At 37.9% G+C, this 25,412-nt stretch overlaps 2 protein-coding genes across 2 annotated transcripts in view; both read right to left on the reverse strand.

Annotated features, from left to right (window-relative positions):
• RGS22 (regulator of G protein signaling 22) overlaps window positions 1-9,180 on the reverse strand; it is a 61,149-nt gene extending 51,969 nt beyond the window's left edge. The window contains exons 1-3 of the mRNA XM_026050012.1: window positions 9,156-9,180; window positions 8,473-8,501; window positions 5,522-5,584 (exon numbers count right to left, since the gene is read on the reverse strand). Coding sequence (XP_025905797.1) covers window positions 5,522-5,584; window positions 8,473-8,501; window positions 9,156-9,180 — 117 coding nt within the window. The remainder of the gene's footprint in view (window positions 1-5,521; window positions 5,585-8,472; window positions 8,502-9,155) is intronic.
• A 9,439-nt stretch (window positions 9,181-18,619) lies between these two features.
• On the reverse strand, window positions 18,620-25,265 carry FBXO43 (F-box protein 43). The gene is made up of 5 exons (XM_026050029.1): window positions 25,167-25,265; window positions 20,593-22,088; window positions 19,724-19,826; window positions 18,963-19,151; window positions 18,620-18,872 (listed from the first exon to the last, which is right to left on the reverse strand). Exons 2-5 carry the CDS (start codon window positions 22,065-22,067, stop codon window positions 18,624-18,626), a joined length of 2,016 nt encoding a protein of 671 aa, XP_025905814.1. The 5' UTR covers window positions 22,068-22,088; window positions 25,167-25,265; the 3' UTR covers window positions 18,620-18,623.
• Window positions 25,266-25,412: the final 147 nt, after the last annotated feature.

The following is a 25,412-nucleotide window of genomic DNA, read 5'->3' on the forward strand; positions in this document are numbered from 1 at the left end:
TAAAAAAAAAAAAAAAAAAAAAAAAAGAATGATAAATCAGAATGTTTTTATAGGCGTAATAAAAGAAGAGATAAGTCCTGACCTTCTTCACTCATCCCCACCACAAAAATGAAAATGCTAATTTTATGATAAAAATCAAATGGAAACACCAAAATAAATCATCTTTATTTCCTATAGAAAACATTTTCATGGTTATAGTAGAGGACAGAGAGGTTCAGTCAATCCATTTCCCTCTCAGTATGTAAAAACCTTTGGAACAGAACACCAAATCTAACCATTCCCACACATTACAAGCCACAAAAAACTTCTCCATACCCTGTAGCAAACGTAAAACTTTTCCCACAGAAGCCAAATGCCATAAAATTCTATAATGTTTCACAAAAAAAAAAAAAGACTGTGGGAGAGGTTTATGGCACCACCAGCATTTTAGGTCATTAAAAGAACAAGGAATCTCTTCAGTGAAGATGCCCACTTGTGTTAAGGAGAGGACAATAGCCTATGCCACAAAGGAAGGAGAAAAAATATCCCTGCCAATCTAATACAACAGGAAATGCCTTTCTTACCCCAGATTTGGCAAGCACTTTAATTTTAACATATAAGTAAAATAGACTAACCAAATACTGGGAGTAAGATTGCATTCTTCCCTATATTCTGTCTCTAGTCTGTGCCAATTGCTGATCCTTCAAAGACCGAGAGAAAAATCCAGAGCCAAATTATACCTCAAGAGGTTAAAATAAATTCAGTTTTGGCAGGAGGGCCAAAGCTTTGGCCTTGAAGCTTGGGATTCATGCATTATCAATTTAGCACAATAAACAGGATCAACAAGGATTTGCAAATACGAACAAATAGGAAATCTATAGATTTTGCAAATTGTATCCTCTTGACTTGACTCTCCACTTGACCCCAGTCCATCCAATGTATTTCTAAATGTTTAACTCGGCAGAGTCCTCTCAGCTTCAGAAAAATCATGTGATAAAAGAAAAAAAAAGTGTTTTCATGGTGTTTCACAATCAAACACTGTTATAGCCATTATATTAAATAAATAACAATTGTGTATACATTTTTGACAGCAAAGAAATTTCTTAACTGTCAAATGCACATTGAATACAGTTTCAGCTGGAGAATAAATAGAATATAGACCTCCAAAACCTTCAGTTTACTGAGCGGAAGGCAAATTTCTTTCAGTCTTCCCAAAACAGAAACCAAAACAGCATCTATCTCCATGTTGCCAGGATGTCAGACATATAAATCTCACTGTTCTCTGTCTTAACAGTTTTCAGATATACTTAACTTCAGATATACTTAACAAATGTGTAAATATGCTCCCCACATCCCACCCCAAGTAATATAGTTTGATCCCAAGAGAAACAGAATGACCACAGCTTGGCTGGCTCTTAGGTTAAGGCCCTGAAAGGGTGGGAATGAATAGAGACCTCATCCAGGAGCTGTGCCAAAACTTCCTTAAGACGGGTATTTGTATATCATAAATAAATGTCAGTGAAAATCCAGACCAGAAAAGAATTTGAGCAGCTCTAGGAAATGCCTGGTAAACTCAGACTGCACAAGGTCAGTGGTAAATCTCCCACTGACTTCAGAGTGTCCAGGATTTCCCTTCTGTTGATGCATAAGGCACAGTTCTCAACCCAAAGTCACAGTGTCAGAAGAGTAAGAAGAGCTTTTTGACAGTAAATACACTCTCAGTTGGAAAATAAGTCAGGACAGCTTCTTTTGCTTTCTTGAATGACAAAAATATCAAGCAATTTTTTGCCTTGGAATAGGCTTTATGAACATGACACGTACATAGAGTCTCACTGATACAAAAGCCTTTTGAGGAGAGATGGTATTGGCACCTGCAGCCTCTCCCTGCACACCTGGAAAGCCAACAGGGAGCTAGGGAAGATATATTAGTACTTAAAGGAATAATTCAGAGGCATCTTCGAAACAGAGAAGGGTCTGAACTATGAAGCTAAGCAGATCATTTTCAGCCYTTTCTGTCATTTACTATTCATAACGTGGCAGCGAGATCTGATTTTACTCTTGAGACCATGAGACTTTCAGGCCCCTTCCATTTTTACAAAGGCCACTTGGTCCCAACCTGTGGGGACCTGAAATATATTTCATCCCATACTTTACTTCTCTAATTTTTATTTTTTTTTTCAGAATCACTACTCTGGGTCAAATCCTGGAACAAAATCTACTCAGGAGAGTCATACTGAAGTGAAAAGTGTTACCTGTAAACTGGCCCAAACACTTCCTGTTAGACCAGGTACCACGATACTCGTCCTAATTTATAACAAGCAAACTACCTATAGTATATTTGTTCTTCAAGGAGAATATGCTTAATGTAATAAAGGCGATAAAATAATTGCTTGTCCCTTTTTAAGAGCTTTTATAGTGGAAAGACTTTTGAAATAAGTAGGTCTTCAGATCTGAAGTTGGTAAGTTGATCAGTTGTGGTCAACCTTCTGCTGCAAGGGAAACCCAGAGCCAAGGACAGGCCACCAAGAATGCCATCTCCCAAAAGCAAAGGCAAGATACAGATGGCTCTTTTGAGCCTAGTGCAACTCTTCATGTAGGCCACAGAGAGGAAGAACATGTCTCAGTGRGGACGCACTCTCCTGGCAGTTTGGAAATGAAGGTTAGGGCAGCAGCTCCGAGCAGGAACAGAACGAGCAGCAGGTAGTTCATAGAGTGTGGCACAAATAAGCTGACCTCACTGCACTATTTCACGGAGGCTTCTGGCACTGGATTTAAGGGAGGYTTCTGACAATCTGAATTTTCATGGTTAAACATACAAATACATGGACGGCAGATTTAAATTCTAGGGATTCTTGGCCAGTAGGAAATGGAAATATCTCTATATCAATAATTCTATCTTAAATCTTTCATTTTAAATTAATTAATCGGGAAGCCATTTAAATTGCATACTCAGGAACATATAACTGGTATGTCATGTTATTGCTCTCTGCAACTGTCAAATCACTGTGCTGTTGGTCATGGAGTTTGTTTGTTTGTTTATTTGTTTGTTTGTTTGTTTGTTTGTTTTTGTAGTATTTTACCTTTCAGAAATACTTTCCTAACAATCTATCCTTCATTAGAGTATGTACATCTTCAGAGTATGTAGATACTCATGTCAGACTGCACTGAATGTTATTGCAATAACATGATAGCTTAGAGGATATATTGTAAATCAAAGTAAATTCTTTCTCTGCTGCTATAGAAGGTCCCCAGTGGTATAATTTTCCATACACTAGTGGTGCATTATAAATCAATATTGAGACAGTCTCCTAAAATAAGCACATGCTACCACTGATTGCTTGTATCAAGTCACACAATATTTTCATTTTAACTTGTTGCCTAACTACTAGCACACCTGGGTAATACTGTTTCCAGGCAACAGCATATAAGCACAACAAGAATAAAGCAATGGAATTTTCAATGCAATGTTTAATAGAAGTGTTCTGAGAAGAGGAGGGAAATAGGGAATATAAAATATTCAAACCACAGAACTCAAGGTATTAATAGAACTAGCTTAATCCTGGAAAGGATAAATCCTCAGAAAAAAATATCAAAGAGAAAATAAAATCAATTATGAGAACATTAGAAATAAAAATATCTAGTAGAAGATAGCCCATTTCAATTAAAATGTGTAAATACATAGACAGCATGTGCTGTCTTAGAAATCTACCAAGATTTCAGTATAAAACAGTGTTTGCTGTCCTGTGAATTCTTCTGTGGCTTCAAGAGCAGTCGTAAGTGCCTGGGCAATTGCTGCGTCTCAGAGCTGCTCAAGTGAGCCAGGACCCTGAATCTAGGAGCCCTGTGAGGCCAAGGAGAATTTTGGCCTCTAATAGATGTCCTTAAATCTATTCATACCCATGGAGACACTGAGAATGAGTAGGTTAAACTTCTTTCCCACTCCATCCACTATAACTTGGGGAAAAACTTGAAGCATAATAGTTTCCAAATAAATGAAGGAAGGGGTGGAAGGTGGTAGTCCTGAATTAAGAGCAATCTGGCTTATGGAAGGTAAAACTTTCTCAAAAGGATGGCCAGGTTTAAAGACTATGCAGTTAGGCTTGGATATAGACAAGCATTCTAAAAAGCTACAGGAAGAGAAATGGAGAGATACAAAAAAAATTAAAAAAAAAAATTAAAAAAAACCCACTCTCATCTGTAAAAAAGTACTCTTAAGAATCTTGCAGGTAGATGAGGGTGACCAGGCTCCTAGGAGAAATCAGTATCTTTGCCGCACACAGAATTTGCATTCTGATATAGTTGTTCTAGTACTTACTTCCATATCCTTTTTTAAGATGAAAAATTGGCAGACAGGACCCAGTTCTGGTATTCTAAGGCACAGCTCCCATTCTATTTTCTTCTAGGCAAATCTGTGATGTGGTTTAGAGAACATTTCCAGTCTAGGTCCAAGTGGTAAACCTGACTCATAACTGATTTTATTCCAATAGTTACCACACCAGTTTCAGGTCCAAAGTGCATCGAGACATATCCCATATCATGAAAATTAATTTCTGCCCTTTCCCCTATGCTGGAGATGGGTTCTACCAGGCAAGTAATGAAGTAGTGTGTATATATATATATGCATATGTATATATTCCCACAGTGTGGAATACTTGTCTATGATGTATATGGAGGGAGAGAGGCTGTGAGGGAGCTCAGGGCAGATTAGCTGGGAGGCCCCATGGGAGCTGTGAATGATGCTGTAGAAAGGGGTCTGTGCCAACATTCAGCAGAATATGGGTTCAAGTGGTGGGGATGAAGAAGGGGATAGTTAGAGCCTACAGTGCAAAGAAGGTGGATGAAATTCTGGATGAAATTGCCACACTGAGGGAGCAGGACACTGTCTGTGGCACATACACTAGTGTGGGGAGGCTGGGTATTTGAGAGGGAAACAGAGCAAAATACAAGGGTATATATATGGGGCATTGGGTACTGTGATCCAGCTGTAATGGATGGGGACACAGGATACAGTGCAAGGCTGCATCCTTTCAGGTGCAGGTGGAGGAAAAGGGAGGGAAATTGTCACCTTCTGAAGGCTCCACATGATTAAAAAAAAAAAGAGAGAGAGAAAGAGAGAAATGTATTTTGGCTCCTGAGCAAAAATGCTAATTCACTAGTGCGTTCTTCACCAGAAGAGTGTTGAAGGACAGAYATTCGTATGTCAGCACGTTGTGGTACAGGAATACAAGGGAATTCCTTACACATTTTACCTGAGTATTCACATGTCTTTTTCATTCCGCCATCCATATTATTTTSGTGTACTGTGTGTTAAGTGTGTAAATTTAGATGGAGCAAGAGAAAATCTATCCCCAGAAGTCCATGTCCATTATATTTTCAAAAACTGATGATACTGAAGAGTAAGAGCTGCTACCTTAAATATAGAAAGATTGTAAAAGCCAACTTCACAGTGACAAAACGCAAATTATTCTAAGACAAATTACCTTACTACTAGTCCTAATGAGGAGTTTCTATATTTTGAAAGATATTTCTGTAAGGTTCTTACCGGAAGACTCAAAAATTCATTGAAGTAGTCTACAAGCATATCATCTGTGGCTAGGTAGTCTTCCTGTGGAGAGACAAAACCACAAGGAAAGGCTTATACTAGTGCTTACTGTGCAAGCATGTTTTGAATATATTATCACCTGAAACAATGATTTTCCCATAAGGTATATGACATGTGAGCTTTGGCAAAAAAAACAAGATTTTCACTTTTGAGAATATAATCATTGCCCTCTTGCTGTTTTGTTATCTAGCCATTGCACAGCACTGCAGTTTTTAATGTAAAAAACACACATGAAGGCAGCTCCTTTGCCAAGGTATGTAGAGATAAAGTTATAAAGGGGTGTATAAGAGTTCAGCAAAGTCTGTTTCTCCTCCAACACTACTGCTTGGGGATGTTTGGGGGAATATTTGGAAAATCAAAGGAGTTCACTAGTCCAGAGTTTAGTCCACCAAGCAAGCAGTATATGCCATACTTGGAGTCTTACAGAACTGAGAGGTTTCCTTCTGACTTAATTACAACAGTCAATACTATATTTGCAGGTGTTTTGTGTCTTTATGACTGACACATTCTAAATACCACACTCAAGACTTAAAAATTATTAGCAAATTATATTTTTTTTCCTCTTGACAAATCAATGAAGATGGAACCCCATCTTCTTCTACTGCCCACAACACCAACCCCCACATTACAGTTCAACAGATGGTAAAAGTAGAAAGTCAGTTCATCAGCCTTTAGCAACTGTCTTCAGTATGATGAAGAGTTCTCTATGTCTCTAATGGTTTCAGAATATTATACTACTCCCGTCTTACAAAGCAAAAAGGATGCTTCACCTAAGTCTAATCTACTTACTGATATCTGCAAAGGTCTTGCAATACAAACCTTTCCTTTTCTCTGAAGTTCATAGTATGCAAATGTGCAAGAGGGCATGCAGAGTGCAAGYAGGCAAACTGGTAGGCAGGAAGTATCTTGATCTGCTCTCCACAGTGTCTATACTGATTTAAACTAAGGCCCAGCTTGTGCTCAGATGAGGAAAAAAGCATGAACTGCTACATGGCAGGCCAGAACCAGTCGTGACAAAGTTTGTCCAGCCTTAGTTTACCAACATCTATTTTTCCACACTTGTGGTTACAGTTAAGATACAAGACGGACAGATGAACTCAGGCTGTTTCGTAGAAGGTACTGACATCACTTAAAGCTAAGCTTTCTGCATTGCAAACCTCATGGTTTTTTTGAGATATCAGGCACATGGTCCAGAGCAGCTGTAGCACTGCAGACCTAAAGATGTTCGGGTACAGCTCGAGGAGAATGTAAATAGGAGAATTTACCAGAGTATCTAATCCAAAACATTTTGATGTCAACAGAAAATTCTCCCAATAACACACTGGGCCCTCTGTCAGATCCAGAGATCTCGAATCGGCAAGTGTAAAGGCAATTAAAAAAAAAAGGAAAAAAAGAAAAGCTAAAGTCTGCTTTACATTTGTTCTGGGAAACATAAACAGATTTGAAAACTGATAAAGATGTGTGTGAAGATGATTAGATACGACCTTCTGTGTCATACATATAGTGTGAAATTATTTTACTGGTTCAAATGACTTATTTAAAACAATTCATTTATTAMTGACTGAACTATAAGCTGTTTAGAATATGCAGGTAACATCTGTTTTTAATTTGCCAAGGATATGATTCTCTTTAGTCCCATATAACAGCAAGAAATATAAACACACTGGATCATTAATCAATAAAAAAGTTTATGATCTTATTAATGCAAGTTTTGCTACTTACTGCAGAATTATACACAACACGTTCCCTGGGTTCTTTTTTTGTGGTCAGTCTTATTTTCATTTTAGAAGTATAGTTACATTTTCCTATTTGCACTTACTAGGTTATAGGGCTTCATATATAATACTATAGCCTAGATTTTTGTGGTAGGATTTTTTTCTTTTTCATTCCTTCTCATGCTGTCTTTTCTGTTGCGCAGGCCAAATTATGACTGGCTTAAGCTGGCTTAAAAATGCAAATGGAGGTCAAAATGCACTAAAAATGGGTCAAAAGCTGCAGTTTTGCCTTCATGCAATTTATATACAAATAGGACCTGATTGGGCCTGATTTCTATCAGTCTTTAATAACTGAAAGGATTTTATAAGTCATTTTATCAAGGATATATATATACTGCAGCATCCACCAAATGATAAATACAGCTCCACCCTCCAAATACACACAATAAATTGTGCTTTAAAATATCTAAGTTAAATTTATTGTAAATCCCTAGTGCTGCATGAAAATCTTTTGGCTTCCTAYCCATGAGCAAAATTCACCTGGAGTCAAATCCATCCAGTTTCAATAAGTTGCCTGCAGAATCAAGGTTGTATGCAATGTAAATTTGCAGTACAGAAATGCTATATATTCTCTTGTACATATTTCTGTATGCTAACTGTCCAATATATATCATATATCCCTACCTGAACACCTGAATGTGGCTTCTGTTTATGATTTATATGTTTGCCTATAGAGGCCCCCAAAATGAATGGCAATGCATTTACACTTTAAAATAAGTATCTACAAAGATGTGCAAAAACAAACATTACCTAAGCTAAGTGTCATTTGATCTGAGGTAATAGGTACACATATATCTACTTTCCAAATGAGAAGACAAACTTCAGGGAGGTCCCAGTGAGTTACGAGTGAAGGTAAAGTAATGAGAAGATTGTCATATTGAACCATCCAGTTGATTGTTTCCATCGTTCATCCTATTTTACTTCTCTTTACATCTCTGTAGTCTCCATAGTTTCCTATTTCTTCATTTTTTTCTAACTGCAGAATTTGTCTGAGACTATTGTAACAAATTAGTGGGAAGAAATGAGAAAAAAAATAGCGTCTGGTGACTTATTTTGCCTTTCTGCTCTACAGCTGCATGGCAGAATGAATGATCAAGCCTTACAAAGCATACTTACAAACACATCCTCTGTTATACATGGAGGCTCTGAAACATAAAAGTGACATGCACGTGTTATTCCAGCAACACAATCAAGCTTGTTAAACTATGATTATTAACAGAAACAAAATAAGTAATGAGGCATGACAATCTTCACAGATATTCTGAAATAAAATAACTTGGTTTGAGGAAATAAAATAAACTTCTGGTTGCAATAATTTTGGCCTGTGCATAAAAAGATCAAAAAACACAAGAATGCTATCACGAAAGTATTCTTTAAAGAGATTTCATTTACATTCACATATGCATCAGTTAACTTCTTGTCAGCTTTCCTTTGCAAAATGAAGGACTAGAAGCTTGCTGTTTTTAATGCAAATACAGATTTGCATGAGACATAGGAGCCACGAACAGCAAATACTATGAATCACATGATAAAAATCCATGAAATGCAATTGGAGGTGTTCCTGGATAAATAAATCTCGCTCCAGAAAAGCTTTTTCAATTTTAGGATGCCTCCAAAGGGAGTAAAGCTCTTTTTTCACGGTGATGAATTTAATTTCACTCTCTAGGTGAGTTTCAGCCTGCCCGCCCAGCATCTCGCTCCTTTGCATCCCTGTCATGAGCCCTGAGGCAGTTCCCGGGTCGCAAGCCTGGTCCCGAGCCAGGTCCCGTCCATCACCCGCCCTGGAGAAGACTACTCACCGGTGGCAAGCCTCGCGGCCTGCATGTCCACGTCTGCGAGGCCCTCGCCACCCCTGCCCGCCTACAGCCTCATTCCCAAGGGCGCAGCCCTCAGCTAAGGGCTCCACGTGCAGTGCTGTGGGGTCACCGGGCCTGGCCCTGGCTGCGGAGCGGCTCCCGGGCGCAGCGGAGCGGCTCCCGGGCGCAGCGGAGCGGCTCCCGGCCCGTGTGGGTTGCTATGGGCACTGCAAACAGCGCCGCGCTGCCCGCGGCCCGACGCAAATGCGGCTGCTGGTGGGAAGCTCCCTGAAGCCGCCTCGCGTTTCGACCCCCTAAGCAAAGCTGTCTAAGGCCTAGGAATCTGGGAGTATTTACTATGGTTAAATAAGCAGTGAGGAAGGGGATTAAATACTCTTCTCTCAACTAGTCTAAGCAGTCCTTAGCCGGCTCTGCTGTAATATTCCTCCCAAGTAGCTAAGTCCTTCAGCCACACAGGATTTCTCTTCAAAAACTTCAGATCAGCCAAGACTAAGGCCCAATGGATTTGTATCATACATCAAATAATTCTTCAAGTGTGAAAGGACTGTGGGGCTTGGCCCTAAGAAAGGCAGTGACTCCTAGCTCCAAGGGAACATTCCCACTAGAATGAGAAGGGGAGAAGGAGAGAGAAGCTTTGCAAGGTACGAGCTGAGGTCACAGCAGGGCTGTCTCCTAGCAGGGACAAAAGGCTCCATTGTGAGGCACCAGCTCCAGCCTCGGTGACCACCATCCCTGAGGTCCTTTGGGGCCCTGTTGTAGTCAGGCCCTAACGGAGCAGAACCCAAAGGTAGACACTTCACTTAGGGAGAAGTTACTCACATGGATGGAGACAGGATACTACGAGAAGCAGAAGACAGCCTGCCCCCAGAATGTATTAGGGTCTCCCTTGGCTAGGGATGGTATCTAGGACCAAAAAAAAAAAAAAAAAAAAAAAAAAAAAAAAAAAAAAAAGCCTTTCTCACATTTAGCTAAAGCTAAAGAGGAATTGAGGTTCCCTATAATGTTTTTGATGGATTTTTGCTATTTCATTACTGGAATTTAAGTGGGCCCCTGATGCTGCTTAGATTATTTAGCCATTTTCAGGCTTTCTGAGCATTCATGTACCCTCAAAGTTTCTATTCCTGCATAGTGCCAGAACTGCACTGATTTTGGAAGCTTGGCACAAATCSCACTGAGATCAGAAGCACAAGATACCACGTATGCAAGTTAGGCAAAAAGGCTCCTTTGAAAGGCCTGATCCATCAGCAGTAYTACAGAAATGCTCAAAATGAATGAAGAGCTTTCAATTCCCAAAAAAACTATACAGAAAACTAAACTTAACCCCTTCTGTACAAATCAGAGCAATATAATATCTCTGCCCAAATTTTTCAGCTTTGGAAAAAAAGGATGATTTCAATTCATGTCATTGGTGAAGTCCATGATTAGGTGAAAGCAGAACAAATTCACACGCTCAGGGACTACARTGCACAGTCCAGGAACTGAGGATTGTCAAAAACAAGCAAACAGCAAATCACATATCAGAGATACAGGAGAAAGGTTTATTTACTGAAAAAAATGGTATAAACAACTGCCTCCAAAACAATAAATACTCCCCCCTTCACACATTGCTTCATTAAATTTGAACACTTGTGCTTTTTGGTGCTAAACTGTGTTTCATTCATGGCGATGATCATGATGAAATCATAAACCCTACAAATATTTACTTATTAAAAAGCAGCAAATTCTGGATTTTTTTGAAAAAGCATAGGAGCTTAAAAGACAGAAAGGCATCTAGAGTGATTTCCAAAGACAACTACAATCCAATTCCCATCAATCTCACATTCTGTCTCTCAGATATCATATGAAGTGCCCATCTATATCAAAGACCTTTAAAAAAAAACTGCCACTAATTAAATGTGAAGAACTATTCTTTCTTTGGATGATCACCCTATACTTGAAGTCAAAAAGCAGCGATTTCTATTAGAAAATAGATGAGAGGAGACTTAAAAATTGACTGCAGAACAGTTCACCAAAATGAGAGCCAGATCCTGATGATTACTGGTGGAGAAAGTATGGCCTGATCCTCAGATAAATCTTTGAATATTTAAAATGATTCTGTTTGTTAGTTAAACTGCAGAACTACCTATTCCAGTGGTGTGACCTCTAAGCTTWGGATATTGCATTGTTAGTGCACAGCACAATTTAATACTGTTCAGTTGTAGTAGATTAATTAATGCAGACACCAGAAGAAGMAGCTGTATGAAATACGAGCACTTAGAAAAGGATTCTGAAAGGAAATATTTCTGAAAATAATCTAGGAAAAAGAAAAAGTGCTTTAAAATAAAATAGGAAGCATTACAGAGTACAAGAAGAAGTGCTATACAGCTTTGGTCTACTGGCATTAGAAACATTTTGTTAGTAAAAGGAATAGTCAGAGGRTAGATGAGTCTTCACTTGTACACAGGTATTTATTTGGATAATCAGTGGGAAAATAATCCCTAGCTTGTCCTTGTCACTCCATAGCCTAAAGATTCCTATAAGAATCTTATTATAACAGTGCAAGATGACACAGTGACACAATGTGTTTTCTAATTTTGGAAAGGGACCTTAATACCTGATTAAAAAAAAAAAAAAAAAAAAATAGAGGATTCAGCAAGACCATGGCAGTTTAAAGAATTGTATTAGAAGTCATTCTGGGAAGATGATACACAGCTTCTCAAACTATGCACAAGATAAACACTGACTTGGTGCTTAACTTCTACAGCAATATGGAGTTTATTAATAGTAGTCCTGCTACAATTAGCGTACCATATCTTGTGCTTCATTTGGAAGCTAYATAGGTCATATAAAATAAGAAATAATCAACTTATTGATTACAGAGAATTTTGCTACCAGGAGACATATCAGAATTTTTAGCACTCTATAAAAAACTTTGCAGTGTCACTGTCTTCTCCATTTCACGTAGATAAACTGAGGTCACGTTGTGTTATACAATTATTTTGGGAATATAGGTTTAGATGTTACCTTTTCACTGTAGCTTCTTGCTCTTAGTTGCACTGGCAAGTTTTGTGACTTTTTTTAACATTGCTTGTAATTTTCCTCAAAGTCAGGGCAAATTTGTTGATCTTGTCTTAAGAGGCACTCTAGCCAGCTAAGGCGCAAACACCATGAACTGACAGTGGATAAGCCCATGAACTGACAGTGGATAAGAATAACATGTACCTCATGACAAGCACTGAATCCGTGTTTTCCATTCAAATGGATGTCAGCAACGGTTCCCAAGCCCACAACTGCCCATCTGAAAGGTAAATTATCCACACGGGTGATTACTGATACATCAAGCCTGTAGATTTACATATGCAGTCCTGCAGGTCCCACCTTCCTGTGTTCTACTGTAGTCACTTTTGTACCTATATAGTGAAGCAGACTGCGAGACTGAACCACCTAAGAAGAACAAAATCCAGGAGAGAAGAAAAGCTGTCATGTAGATCAGCACCAACACAGTGACTGTGAAGAACGGTATAAGAATAACTAATAGGGACAACTTAGATGTTCRATACTGCTTAAGAAATGCATATTAAAAAAAAAAATCACACCCTTATTTTGTGAAGTAGTCTAGTTTAACATATAGTCTAGTTCTCTCCTGCTTTTTAGAAATATCTAATTAAAGAATAAAGAACACTAAATTCCTCAATTCTTAACCAGTCTTCATCTGACAGAAAAAAAAMCCAAAAATTAAGCATTCTCATCTTTGTTGAAGTCTTATATTATTATATTTAACCCACTTCCCAATTTTGTTTAAAAATAAAAACTTAAATGCTCACCTGCTTGTTCACTAAAACCATCAGAACATCAGTTAAACATGGAAAACATGTATACAACACAGTGATCATATGAAAAACAACTTTTTAATGACAACTAGAGGAGGCACATGCAGATTAATGATACTTGGTAAAAGTGCGTTGAACAAAAAGCTACAAAATACATTTCCTGTATTTGTTTTTTTGATTTTTTTTTTTTTGTTTGTTTTTTGGTAGTAGGCACAGAATCTTCAGATCTTGAAGCTCTGTAAATTCTCAGATATTTCAAGTGTGACACTTACATGAAGGGCTACATCTTACTACTAGGACCAGCATCAGGATGAAGGACATTGCTGGACGACGAAAAGCCGAGGCTGAGGGAGGCACTGAGCCAGCAGGGCGGTTCAGGCCAACCTTGCCAGGTTGCTGTAGGACCTGGCTCTGTGCCCTGCACTGCTTCACCCTGCAAAGGAGGCCTGGAGAAGCAGTATTAGCTGAACTGCTGCCCAGGGTGGCACTCTGCTCTTGGTCTGCAGCTCTTAGAGGCAGGAATTATGGCCACCCTTCTTTTAAGCTATTCAAAACCTTTTATATTTGTAACATTGAGTTAGCGTGTAAGGGTTAAGGCAAGAAAAACAGTCCAGTAAATGGTTGGGCTATTCAGTATAAAAAATCTTTGGTGCCCCCTTGTGATCAAGGGCAAGTAGAACGTTTGTATTTGGAATCAAAGTTATTTTTAGTGAGGAAAGAGAAGGGGGAAAAAAAATGGCAGCTTGACCCTTGAGATGCACTCATTTTTTTTGCTCATTTGCTCAAAATTTTTTTGCTCATTTTCCCAGAATTAATTTTTTTCCTTCTTCTCTATTCCTTCCTCACTCTATCACATGACAGTCTCCCCAGTCCATTCTCTGAGGGTTAAACTCTAAGGAATGGAGTCCGGAACAGGAATTTTAGCAATAGGCTGCTGAGCGTTTCGGCCTGGGGCAGAAGGCARGACCCATATCTTGCCCTTCCCAAAAGCCATGCTCATTCTTACTGTTTGGGATCTATTTGGGCTGGAGTCTTGAGTTACTTCTTGAGAAAGAGAATTTCAGCAGGAAGGCTAGGAAATAACTGCATTACATAGTATTCCTGAGAAAATCTTCCTCTCTTTGGAAAAAAAAATGTGCACAACACCATAAATCATTGTGCTTTTACTAATAGCCACATCTTTGCTCTTAATCTGTGTATCATCTCATCTACTAAAAGAAACATAAGGAACATGTACTGGATTCATMCCAAAGGAAAACTTCGTACAATGGTCAATGGGATCCAGGCAGATCTTTCGCTAACTAGTCCTGTCAAAGTGAAGCATTTCTAGTGGACTTGCTCTTCAGGTCCTGGATAATATGTTCCATACATCACAGTACTTAGGGAACTTGGACATGAGGTAAAGTGAACATGAGGTAGGAAGCCTCCATGTAGGCAAATGAAGCACTTGAGAAATATGATTAGCATCTTTGTTAAAACAGAAAACCTATGCACAGCTGTTGTCCAAATCTACAAGCACCTTGGACACTCCAAACTATGGTATTTAGCAAGTCTAGTTATCATTATCTAGGACACTATAATGTCCCAGCTAACTGTCCTTTTTCAGAGGATTTCTATTCTCTAAACCTTCCCAGATGAAAATACAAGTATTTATTACATCCATGGTCTACCCTATGTTTTTATAACTAGAAACTCCATTTAAAAAAAAAAAAAAAAAAAGAGCAGTTTGGGTTATTTGATATTTGTTTATGGATTATTCCTAACCTCACAAAAACAAACTCTTATTAACATCCTATAAAAGGGACACAGTGCAGTTTTACAGGATGGCCAAGCCAAGCCAACTACAAGTTGCTGCTGAAAGCAGTAACGTTTCCCAATGCCTGCTGCATGTTCCTGCTTCTTCCTTTGTGCCAATATTAGCGTCACGGTTATCTGGTTTAGGGAATTAAAGTAGCTGAAAATTAAGGCAGCAGATTTGCTTATAATGAGGTCAGACAAGTGCCGATACCAGAACAAATAAGTCAAGAACACAAGGTTAAGAGCAAGAGCACTGCTTTGAATAAGAGGCTCGAGTTATACTCTCTCAGTCACATTATAAAACTGACCTGTGCATAAGTTCAACTACACAAGATTGAGCTAAAAATAAAAAAAACTCCTAGTGGAGTTCCTGGAAATCAATCTCAAGYATAATATAATATTAGATGAATAAATTTGACAAAACTGTTGCTTGGTGAAGATGCCAAACARAGAAGGGCTGGTTTATTCACGGAAAATACTAAATCAGCACAGATGTAAAGAGGGAAAAGAACGTGAAGGTTGGTAACACAAAGTGCACTAGTTAGTATCACAGTGGTYACAGCCTTCAGGATCAGTAATGTAATTAATAGAAGAAAATGGGATTTTTTCCTTTCAAAGTTGGACACAGTCATGTAGAAGTGACGTACCTAGTGGCTAGACTGCACATACAGAGAGGCCACATATGAGACAAACACTAATCTTAGAGAGCACTACTTGAAGTATTTCTAGTGGTGAAAGGAAAGCATTAATATTATTCGAAGTCCTGAAGGGGATTTACCTAAAATACTAACTGCATAGATTCAAAGAGCACAGTCAAATAGCAACACTGGATAACTGTTAAGAAATAATAGAGACTGAATGGACAAGATAAAATTAAATTCATCTTGTTCTGTTAAAGAAAGAAAGTGTGAGAAGACATTTATATTGCACAATCATAATTCTGAGGGAAAAAAAAAAGATTCTAAAAGGTGAGGAAGAGTTGTACAGAAGAGAACTATTTCATGGGTAATGCATACAACGCTGAAGAAAGGTGACCAGTTAAGTTCAAAATTCACTGTCTAGCAGAGGAATCTGGAACAGGATTCCAATGCAAAAGTAGTAAGAGAAGAATTCCACCCAGTTAAGAGCCTGATGAGCTGCTCTAATTGCTTGGTACTAGGCTCCGTGAACCAGGAGTTCCTTTCAAATCCGACATTCCTGTTCTTCCTTCATGTGCCCACAACCAGGAATTGTTTCTATCAAAATTACCCTTAATGACTTGAACTACCTGAAGGGCACTAGTGATTAGCAAATAATTGGAACAGTAAAAATGACTTGATAGAAGTGGGTAAGCTTCTTCAGTAAATTTAAGAAACTGCTTAAGAGACTTAAGAAACTTGAGAAATTAAGAAATTTCTCAAACTGCTTAAGGTTCATGATTGCTTATGTGACATATAGGTCTTACAGCAAGGGCTGCCAAATGGTATTTCTTAGAATTTGTTTTAGAATTTAAACCCACAGCACAGGTTCAACCATCACTTTTGGAAATATGAACACATTATTTGGGCCTCCCTTGTAGACAATATTGCTCCATGCACTATAAGCCATGCCTGAGTGGGAAAGAATTAAAATGCAAAAGAGAATGAGAAATGTTTAAAACAAAAGTCTGTCAGAAGTAAATAAGTGCAATATTTTCTTTAGTATTAATTTAAACCTCAATATCCCATGATATTGAAGTCAAGTCATTCCTTATTCATTCATTGAAGTGAGGTCATTCCTCCCCCTTTCCTCTTAATAGTAAGAATTAATTGTCACTATTGAGGGAAAAGTTGGGATTTGAAAATGATCACATGCAAAATAGGTGAGAAAACTCTTGTCCTTTGCCCCATACCATTTTTAACTCAAGGCTACTTTTGCATCTCTCTTCTCTGTACTATCAGTCTAGCTGCCTAGTCAAGCTACCCTGTCTGAGGTCTTTCATTTCTATAAATGAAAAAAGAATAGTTAGATTTATTGAAATCATTAATTTCTTTCACTCAAACCATTAGAGGCTATTAGATAACTGTAACAGGACTTGTAGTCTATTAAACATTAACCGTTAGCCACAAATTGAATGTGTCAGTATTTCATTTCTCCCTGTCAACACTAAAAGAAAATTATTAAAATGTGTATATATACACATATAAATCATTTTGCAGAAAGTCATTACCCATTGAAGCCAATCTGCCTTGTTCAGTTTTCTCCTTCCAGTGTATCAGTAGATGGCAGCAAAGAACTCCTTTCACCAGAGCATAGCAGTTACATCCATGATAGATGCAAGTGARCAAGGAATGCATGATCCAAGAGATTTCTTTTGTGATATTAGTTTAGAACAAAAAGTTCCCAAAAATCTCAAAATAGAAAAAGTATTTAGAATTCTGAAGTATGATTTCCCCCCCACTCAAGTTAGTTTCTTTAGGATGAACATTATGGATGTCAAAAATAATACTCTTTAATCCAGTAACTCCACCACTAGAACAATTCCTCATGTGCATCTTCCCTAAATTATTCTGCTTTAGCTAAACCAACACTTTAGATAAGTACATATAAGTACATACATAGGTAAGTACATCCCTACTGGAGCAAGGGGATTGGACTAGATGATCTCTAGAGATCCCTTCCACCCTCAACCATTCTGTGATATATCTCTCCTACTAAACATCAGACCTTTCTCCTCAAAGTGAAAGATGGCTTCTCATTCGAAGGAACACCTGTTAGAGAAATATTTGAAGAATTATTGAAGTTTTCAGCATATGAATTGCTCCCCAAGTCATTCTGGACCAGACTGCARTACTCACCTCAGAACTATGAGTTAAGTCATCTCACCATCTTTGGTACTTCTCCCATCATCTTCAAGGATGCATTTAAAACTGCATTTTGCTTTTCTCTTTTATACGAGGCACAACTTTGATATTTAACAAAGCTATAACGTGATGATGACTAGAGGTGTCTTAATACTATGACATGCTGTACTTACTGTGTTACAGCTACTGGCATCCCCACTGGGATCTAGATGAAATTATTACCAAGTTACTCCACTACTCAAGGGTGTATGGCTGGTAATACACTTTTCTATCTGGGAATTTCCTCTTCATTATATCAATTTTTCTTGTAATAAAAACTACTAAACAACTCTATAATTTATCATTAGTTACTTTCTTTATAAGAAAGAGTGACACAACAGAACATTAACAAAATTAACAGGAGAAAAAAAAAAGAAAAAAGCTTTATTTAGAAACTACTCCTGTATTGACTTGCAATATGCAGGCTAAGTGAAGAACATCAAAGTAATTACTCTGATACTAAATTCAAACAACTAGTGTATTGCTTTTGTGATATTATCGTTTATATAGGTGGCAATTCCATTGCATAGTTACTTTAGGACCCACTAACATTWTAAAAATATTTACAGTAACTTAAAACAAGCAATAAATAAAACCCACATAAGTAGTTTTTTAAAAGTTTTGTTTAATTTGTCACCAAGACAAGAATCACATGCTTAAACATCTGTGAGATGCTATAAGTTAGATATTGAAGACTACATTTAAGGTACTTTATTGAAAAATTAAGATGTTAATTAAGTGTCTAGCTACATAACAGATAAAACAAGAAATTTTTTAAAATGTTCCCTTTTTTAAAAAACAAAAACAAGCTAAAATTATTAAGGTATACACACAAGAAGTCATCATCTTTACAAGCCAACAAAACCATGGTGAATGAGACTTAAGGTGTATACACTGAAATTTTGAATTTAGGAAGAATATGAACAGGAATTTAAGGGAAGGAGAAAATAAGCAAAATGTAAGGATTTCCATTTCTTGCAAATTTAGAGTCTTTTCAAGTTTCTCTTGCTTTGGGCACTTCCTGGAGGAGCATCTTTTCTGCTCTGCCGTTTTGCAGATAAACTACTACAATCTTTTGACCCATGGAAAGCATGTAGGCACAAGATGCAGAAGTCAAATGCACAAGCCTCTCTGCTGCAGAGTCCTCGTTTCTTTACCAATTGATACTTTGCAGGATATTGACATCTTGGGCAGGGTTTTAAAGCCTCATCAGTGTATAGAGTTTTGGCAACCTATAGCAAGAGAAGGAAAGAGAAAGCCAGTTAATTCTTAYAACTCAAACTCTTCTAAATCCTGAGAATTCAATTTTCTTAGCTATTTACTTTTATGTATTCTTCCTGTCTACTAGTTGACCGKGGAAATGTGTTGCATCTCATGGGTATTAGAAGTTCACTGCGAGAAGGTGGTGTTTTTATTATGGGTGTTTTAGCTTGAGCTTGAACAGGCCTTAGAGCAGATCTGCTGAGAAGGGTAAATCTGGTGACAGCATCTCCAGCATTCAAGAAATCCCCCTATAAGAGATCACAATTATATGAAGGGGGCGGGGGGGAAGGGCAGATTTATTTAATTTGCAATTTGCACAACAACTAAAGGATACAAAAGGAAACTGCTTAGTGCATAAGTTTCTCATCAAAAGTTTGTGTTAAATAATTGTAAAAGAGAGGAAAATAGTCCTATAAGCAGGTTAAACAAACCTACTATCATTAACACTTACTTACTCCTCCTGGTCATCAGGTCTGAAGCAGGACATGCCTTAATAGTAAGGATTAAAAGAGCAAACAAAATTTTGTCACAATTAAAATATGGTTACACCAAAGCATGGGGATGCACAGGGCTTGTCAGGTTGTGAGGAGAAACCGTGTACACACACACACACACACACACACACACAGTTAGAAGGCTTGTGTTGTAATTATGCCCTGTTAAAAAGCAATAAAACTAGTCACATTCTAATCCTAAATTTCTTTACATACTTACGTTAAAATTGTCGCTATCAGCTTTGGGTTTTACAAGACGTTTACTCTTTCATYTGACCTGTGTTCTTCCCCATTTGAAAACCCATTTTCTTTGAGAGACACCTTACCGCAGCTGCTTCCTTGAGGTGTTTCATGTATGACTTTCTCCTCTTGTCTGCATTTTTGTCTTGTATGACAATTTCACGCCAGTTTTTGCTCACTTTCCAAATGCTGGAACAAATGAGCAAAAAAGTTATCTATTTTGACTTTTTTTTGAAACATCATAATAGCAAAACAACATCAAGATTTTGGTATAATTCCACATATTACAGGAGCTTACATGAGATCTAGATTTTGTAACAGTACTGTATTCTTCCATATCATTACATAGAATTACATATAAAATAGTCACAGACAACCTCAGTATAGATAATAGTGCTTCTTTAGCTTACAAAAATAAGCAAGTTTCTTCTTTCTACATAAACTAGATTTATAAAAAAATGCTACTTTGGAAACAAATCCAGAAAGTGCTAAGTTGAGAAAACAACCTATGGCCCTTTTACTTCCACCCCTTTTCCCATTCCCTTTGTAACTAAAGGTCACTTGATTTCTTTCAGTAGAAATTGTCCCTTCCTTGAAGTAACACGAATCCAGAACATTGTCCATGATTTATAAGATGGATGAGAAATTTCAGTTTTGCGTTTATAATGAATCAAACAATTTACAAGTATAGTGATTTAAGTATGGTAATCATCACTGGGCTTCCCTCACCTATCCCCCCCCCCCCTTTTTAAGTAGTATGTATTTTTAGAACTTAGTAAGAACCATTTGGTCACAGGTGACAGACATTGATCTCCCCTAAGCCAGCAGTAAAAATCCTACCTACAACTTCCACTATTCCAGACCTTATTCCAATTCTTTAGCAGAAACATATTTTCAGTATTTTGAACAGTAATAGAGCTTACCTGCACAGTAAGTGCCATGGTATAGTACTTACTTGCATAGACTTTCCACTGTCAAAGCATCTAACACTATAGCAAGAACGTGTTTTAAATTTCTGTATTTCAGTTCKGTTAAGATATCTAATTTTTCAAGGCCCATTTTCTTGCCTATAAGCCCAGCAAGAACTTCCTCCAATGCAAATATTTCTTTCCCCCTTTCTGGGATTTGATTTTGGTCTGCTTTTTGGCTTTGCAAGCAAATTTCATGAACTACTTGCAGAGCCGGAGTTCTTGAGAGATCTCCATGATTTAGAACAAAGTCTTTATTAGTCTGTTCCTTTGAGAGCAATGCATGGTCTTCACTGACAGAGTTCCTTTCTTCTGATAAAATATACACTGAATTAGAAGGACTGACACGATCTTCTGTCTCCGACTGCGAGCCCTGTTCCCGAAGAGTTGATAACCTTCTAACCCGTTCAAGTTTTCTTGTCTTTCTTTTACTATCCAGATTTTTGGAAGCACCTTTATGCTTTTGGAGGAGCTCTTGGAAAGATCCCTCATGCTCAGACAGYGAGTCTGCCGATTTATCCAAAGGAAGTGAATTATATCCACTATCCTCAGGCGTGGAAAGATTTGGGTAACTCACCAGTTTAACAGGAGGAGTGTTTCTGTCGCATAGTTCAAAGTTGAAGTTCTCTACAACACTGTTGATGGACAGCAGGGACTTACCCTCATCAGACTCCGGCAACATACTGCTAGTGGGCGTGCTAAGCGACCCACCACTAACACTCATAAGGACATCTTCCCCAAACTCATTAATGTTACTAACACTGTCCTTGCAGTGAATTGGAGATAAGCATTCTGGTTCTGGCAAGGTTTCATCCTTACACTTGGACTCATCTAGTGTGGAAGACCTTTGCTGTGAGAAGGAGAGTCTCCTCTTTTGGCTGCCAGGACTAGACTTTTTAGAGTCTTCAGTTTTTGAGCTGCGAGTTGCAAGATGTTTGTAATTTTTATCCCTTGGAGAACCTGAAGTTTGTGGAAGTCTCTCTTCAAAGCTCAAAACACAAGAGAATATTTTTTTCCTACTACCTCCTGAAGAACTGTCTTGCCCTTCATGGCATCCTGTAGTGGGGTCATCTGGAGCCGTCTTAGATAAAAGCAGTCTCCTACGTAGCGATGAGGTTTTTTTACTCACTTTAGGAGTTTCAAAAATATCTTTACTTCTGTTTACTTCTCTTCTTTCTGATAGAGAGATAGAATTCATTTCATTTTCAATAGATGATGACATGGGAAAGAATAAATTTGAATGATTTTGCTCAGAATGCTCACTTAGCAATGACAGAGGTGCTGTGCTTGGCTCTTCTTTCTGTTCTGCACCAGATTCTTTTAATGACTCATTGCATCTGCTGTCCAGAAATCCTGAGGTGGAACACGAGTCTTTAGAATTGGAGTACTTAGCACTGTTGTTTGGAGACATTAACCTATTTCTTTTAAGAATATTGAACATGACTGAATGACTCTCTGACATCTTCTGCTTGGCACTTTGAGTCTGTAAAAAATAAATAAATAAAWTTTTTTWAAAAAAATGTCTACAATGAACAGTCACATTGGCCACCAAAAGACATGCAGAAAAAAAGACTTTTTGGAAATGTTGCCAGATGATAGCCCTGATGAAAACWTTGTATTAATCTTAGTGAAAATACTGCTTATGCGTGAATATAAGGATAAAACATAGTCAAGATGGTTAGAATGAACAACTAAAATACATAGCATATCATAAATAAGATAAATTAGGACATACAAGCTTCAAATATGATACAGCAACTGAAGTCTTAGTCCCACTGAAATCACTCACACTCATTCCACTAAATATCAGAATTTATTAGCTCTGTTATTGCTCCTTCCCATCACTAACAGTTAAGTTCACAAACTAGCTGAAGTTCTGATAATAAATTAGTTAAGAAGAAAATRCTTTGTCTAAATTTAAATAAAGGGGTCTAATCATAAAGTCACAAGTCTGCAAGTCTCCCTGTATTTCCATTCTTTCAGTCCCTTGAAGAAAGGAAGACCTGATTTCTAATTACAAAGCAACACTTTGTTCTTACTTCCTTAACACTGAAATACCATTTTTCAGGAAACTATCTCCTTTTACTCAGCTCTATTGATACACTGTGTGCCCTGAAGTTTTGCACTTTGGAAAAACTGATGGCCTGACTCTACATTCTCTCTCCAGAAACAAAGGAAAAAAAAAGAAAGTTTATTTTATGCAGTGGTGACAGAGGAAGTTCCTTTTATACATAGTAAGTACAGAAGCATAGAGCTCTTTTCTTATGGTGAAGCTGAACATAACTGATGTACCTGCTTAAATAACAGGTTTAAAAATACATTGGATTTTGCCATTCAATGTGCAAAGGATTTCACTACTCACATGAAAATGACAATAGTTTCCTCACTTTTTATACACAAGGTATGGCAGATATATAGAAGATAATCCCAGCATCTCAGAAACTGTAAGAGTTCCTATTAAACTCTCATCAGAGTGTTGAAGTCTGAGTTGGCATTTTTAGTAGTCTTTGCTATTGGTCTCCAGCACTGGCTATTTTGAAAATAAACCTGCAAATAATCACTGGACTTTCAGATCAGATAAAAATAGGAAACTCGAATTGCAAATATGGAGACTTTGGTAATATCCCACAGTCTTGATCATCTGAGCCCTCGGGTGCAAGCAGCTAAGTTCCTGAACAACAAGGGGAAAACAGGAGAACAATAAATAAGTTATCATTTGATGAGCTTGCATCATTTAATAAACATTCCTGACCAGAGCTGAAGGCACTCTGCATGGTCACTGTAACACAGAAGGCATTCCTGTGCCATGACCAGATTGAAACTTATCCCAGTCAGAGGAGCAGGACAAGGACTGTGAGAACCTGGCAAAAAGGCCTGGAAAGCCATGCTGATACTGCAGCTCTGGGATTGATTATTCACACCATAAGGAGAAGACCAGTTCAGCATAACTTTCTTCTTGTAAAAGGAAGAAGAAGCTGTAAGAAACCAGTACTAACAACAGGCTGTTATCTTTGTGTAATCTACAGAAAGCGCTCATATTATCCATGCTGGATTTATAGATGAACTGCAGTAAGTTAAAAAGAGATATCAATATCAAGAGATATTCCTCCCAAAAATATTGGTGGAAAAAATTGAGTTTTGAATGCTAGAGATAGCTATGCAAATTCTCAATCCCACAAAATCACACACTTACCTTAAAAGCCATTAATAACTTCTTCAGACATAAATCAAACTGCCCATGCATTTAACAGGAGTTTATAAGCTTGCAGGCTTACAAAGTTAGTGTTCAAGCAACATGGTCAAGACACAACACAAGTAAAACTCATGCCTGCAGTTTTGTTCTCAGACATTCCATGGGAGAAAARAGACAACAGAAGAAATCTTTAAAAACATACACACACACACACACWACAAAAGTCTTTATTAAAAAAAATGTTTCAAGAGGCAGAAAAATCATAGAAAAGAAAGGTTTTTTTGCAGTTATGTAAGAGATGAAGGAAAAAACCTTGTCAGTAAATAAAAGACAATTAAAAGCCTAAAATATGTTGTAAGCAGGTCTAGGCCCAGTAGGAGCAGCCTGTGAGCTTCTTATATTGATTTTGTTTTGATTACTCTTAAGTTTTAAGGAAGCACCACAACACAGATGCTGAGTGAACACTGTCCATTATAATTAACACAGAGCATAACGTGTATGCAAAACTGAGATGGAAAATTATTTAAGAGAATACTAGTCATACTAGGCAGGAAATAATTCAACTCCAAGTCTTACTTTACAAATCCAGTGCTGAAGGAAAAGCCTCACTGAGATGCTGAGCATCTCACAAAGTAAGATGAGGTATTACTTGTACTCACAAGTGATGACTAAATAAGTCTTTTAAGTTTTGTTTAGTGTTTGCTAGGTACTTCTCCTCTTCTCAGGGAGAATTTTGCTCTACTAGGTTTGTTACATAATTTAAATTCTTTTTCGACTGGAGATCTTGAAGTATCTGCTGATCACAGACTCTTGTACTCCGCCTATTTCTCCCATCCTTATAGATATGTTTGTGCTTCCCAAACTGATATACAAGTGAACTGCACATTTCCTGTCAGTTTACAGAATCCAGTGCTCTGTACAGATTTGTATTCAGAGAACATAACTAAACTAAGCACAAGGTTGGGATATTTAGGCAAGGAATAACAGGTAACAAGCTTATTCTTACAGTATGCCCTAGAGAGGCAGTGGGAAAATGATGGTTACTAAAATGCAGCATAAATGACACTGAGACATCAGCTCCAGGATGGAGTTAAACTTGATACTTAGGCTATTTTACATGCTTAAATRATACATAGCAGTCGTTTTTACCTCAGAAAACACTTGTTTTCTCTCTCWGTTTACCACTGCTCACCACAGATGAAGACCAAGCGCTGTGGTACAGGGCTGCCCTCTCTGTTACTTCAACGATTATCACAACTACAACAAAACTGTGTTTAGGCGGGAATTTGGGGCTCCGAGGTGCCAAACCAGGGCGGTCACGGGAGACACTAGAACGAGGAGGGCTGCTGTAACGTGGGGGTCACTTACCCTAATTTACGAAGCAACTCGAGATCTCCGCATGCAAGGGCGCTGTATTCAGAGAGTGATTTACCCCTACCGAGGTCCTAAGCGTAAAAATAAAATAAAATAAAATAAAAGTGGGGGAGTTAAGGGGATTGCGAGAAGAGGGAGAGCCCAACAGAGAAACGGCACCCAGCACTTTAATAGCAACTCGGAAACAAAGCGTTTCGGTTGCTCTATATACGCGTTCACTGTTCGGTTTAATTACGCCGC

Source organism: Nothoprocta perdicaria, unplaced genomic scaffold (assembly GCF_003342845.1).
Source record: "Nothoprocta perdicaria isolate Ctin4 unplaced genomic scaffold, notPer1 scaffold_64, whole genome shotgun sequence".
Taxonomy (NCBI): Eukaryota; Metazoa; Chordata; class Aves; order Tinamiformes; family Tinamidae; genus Nothoprocta; species Nothoprocta perdicaria.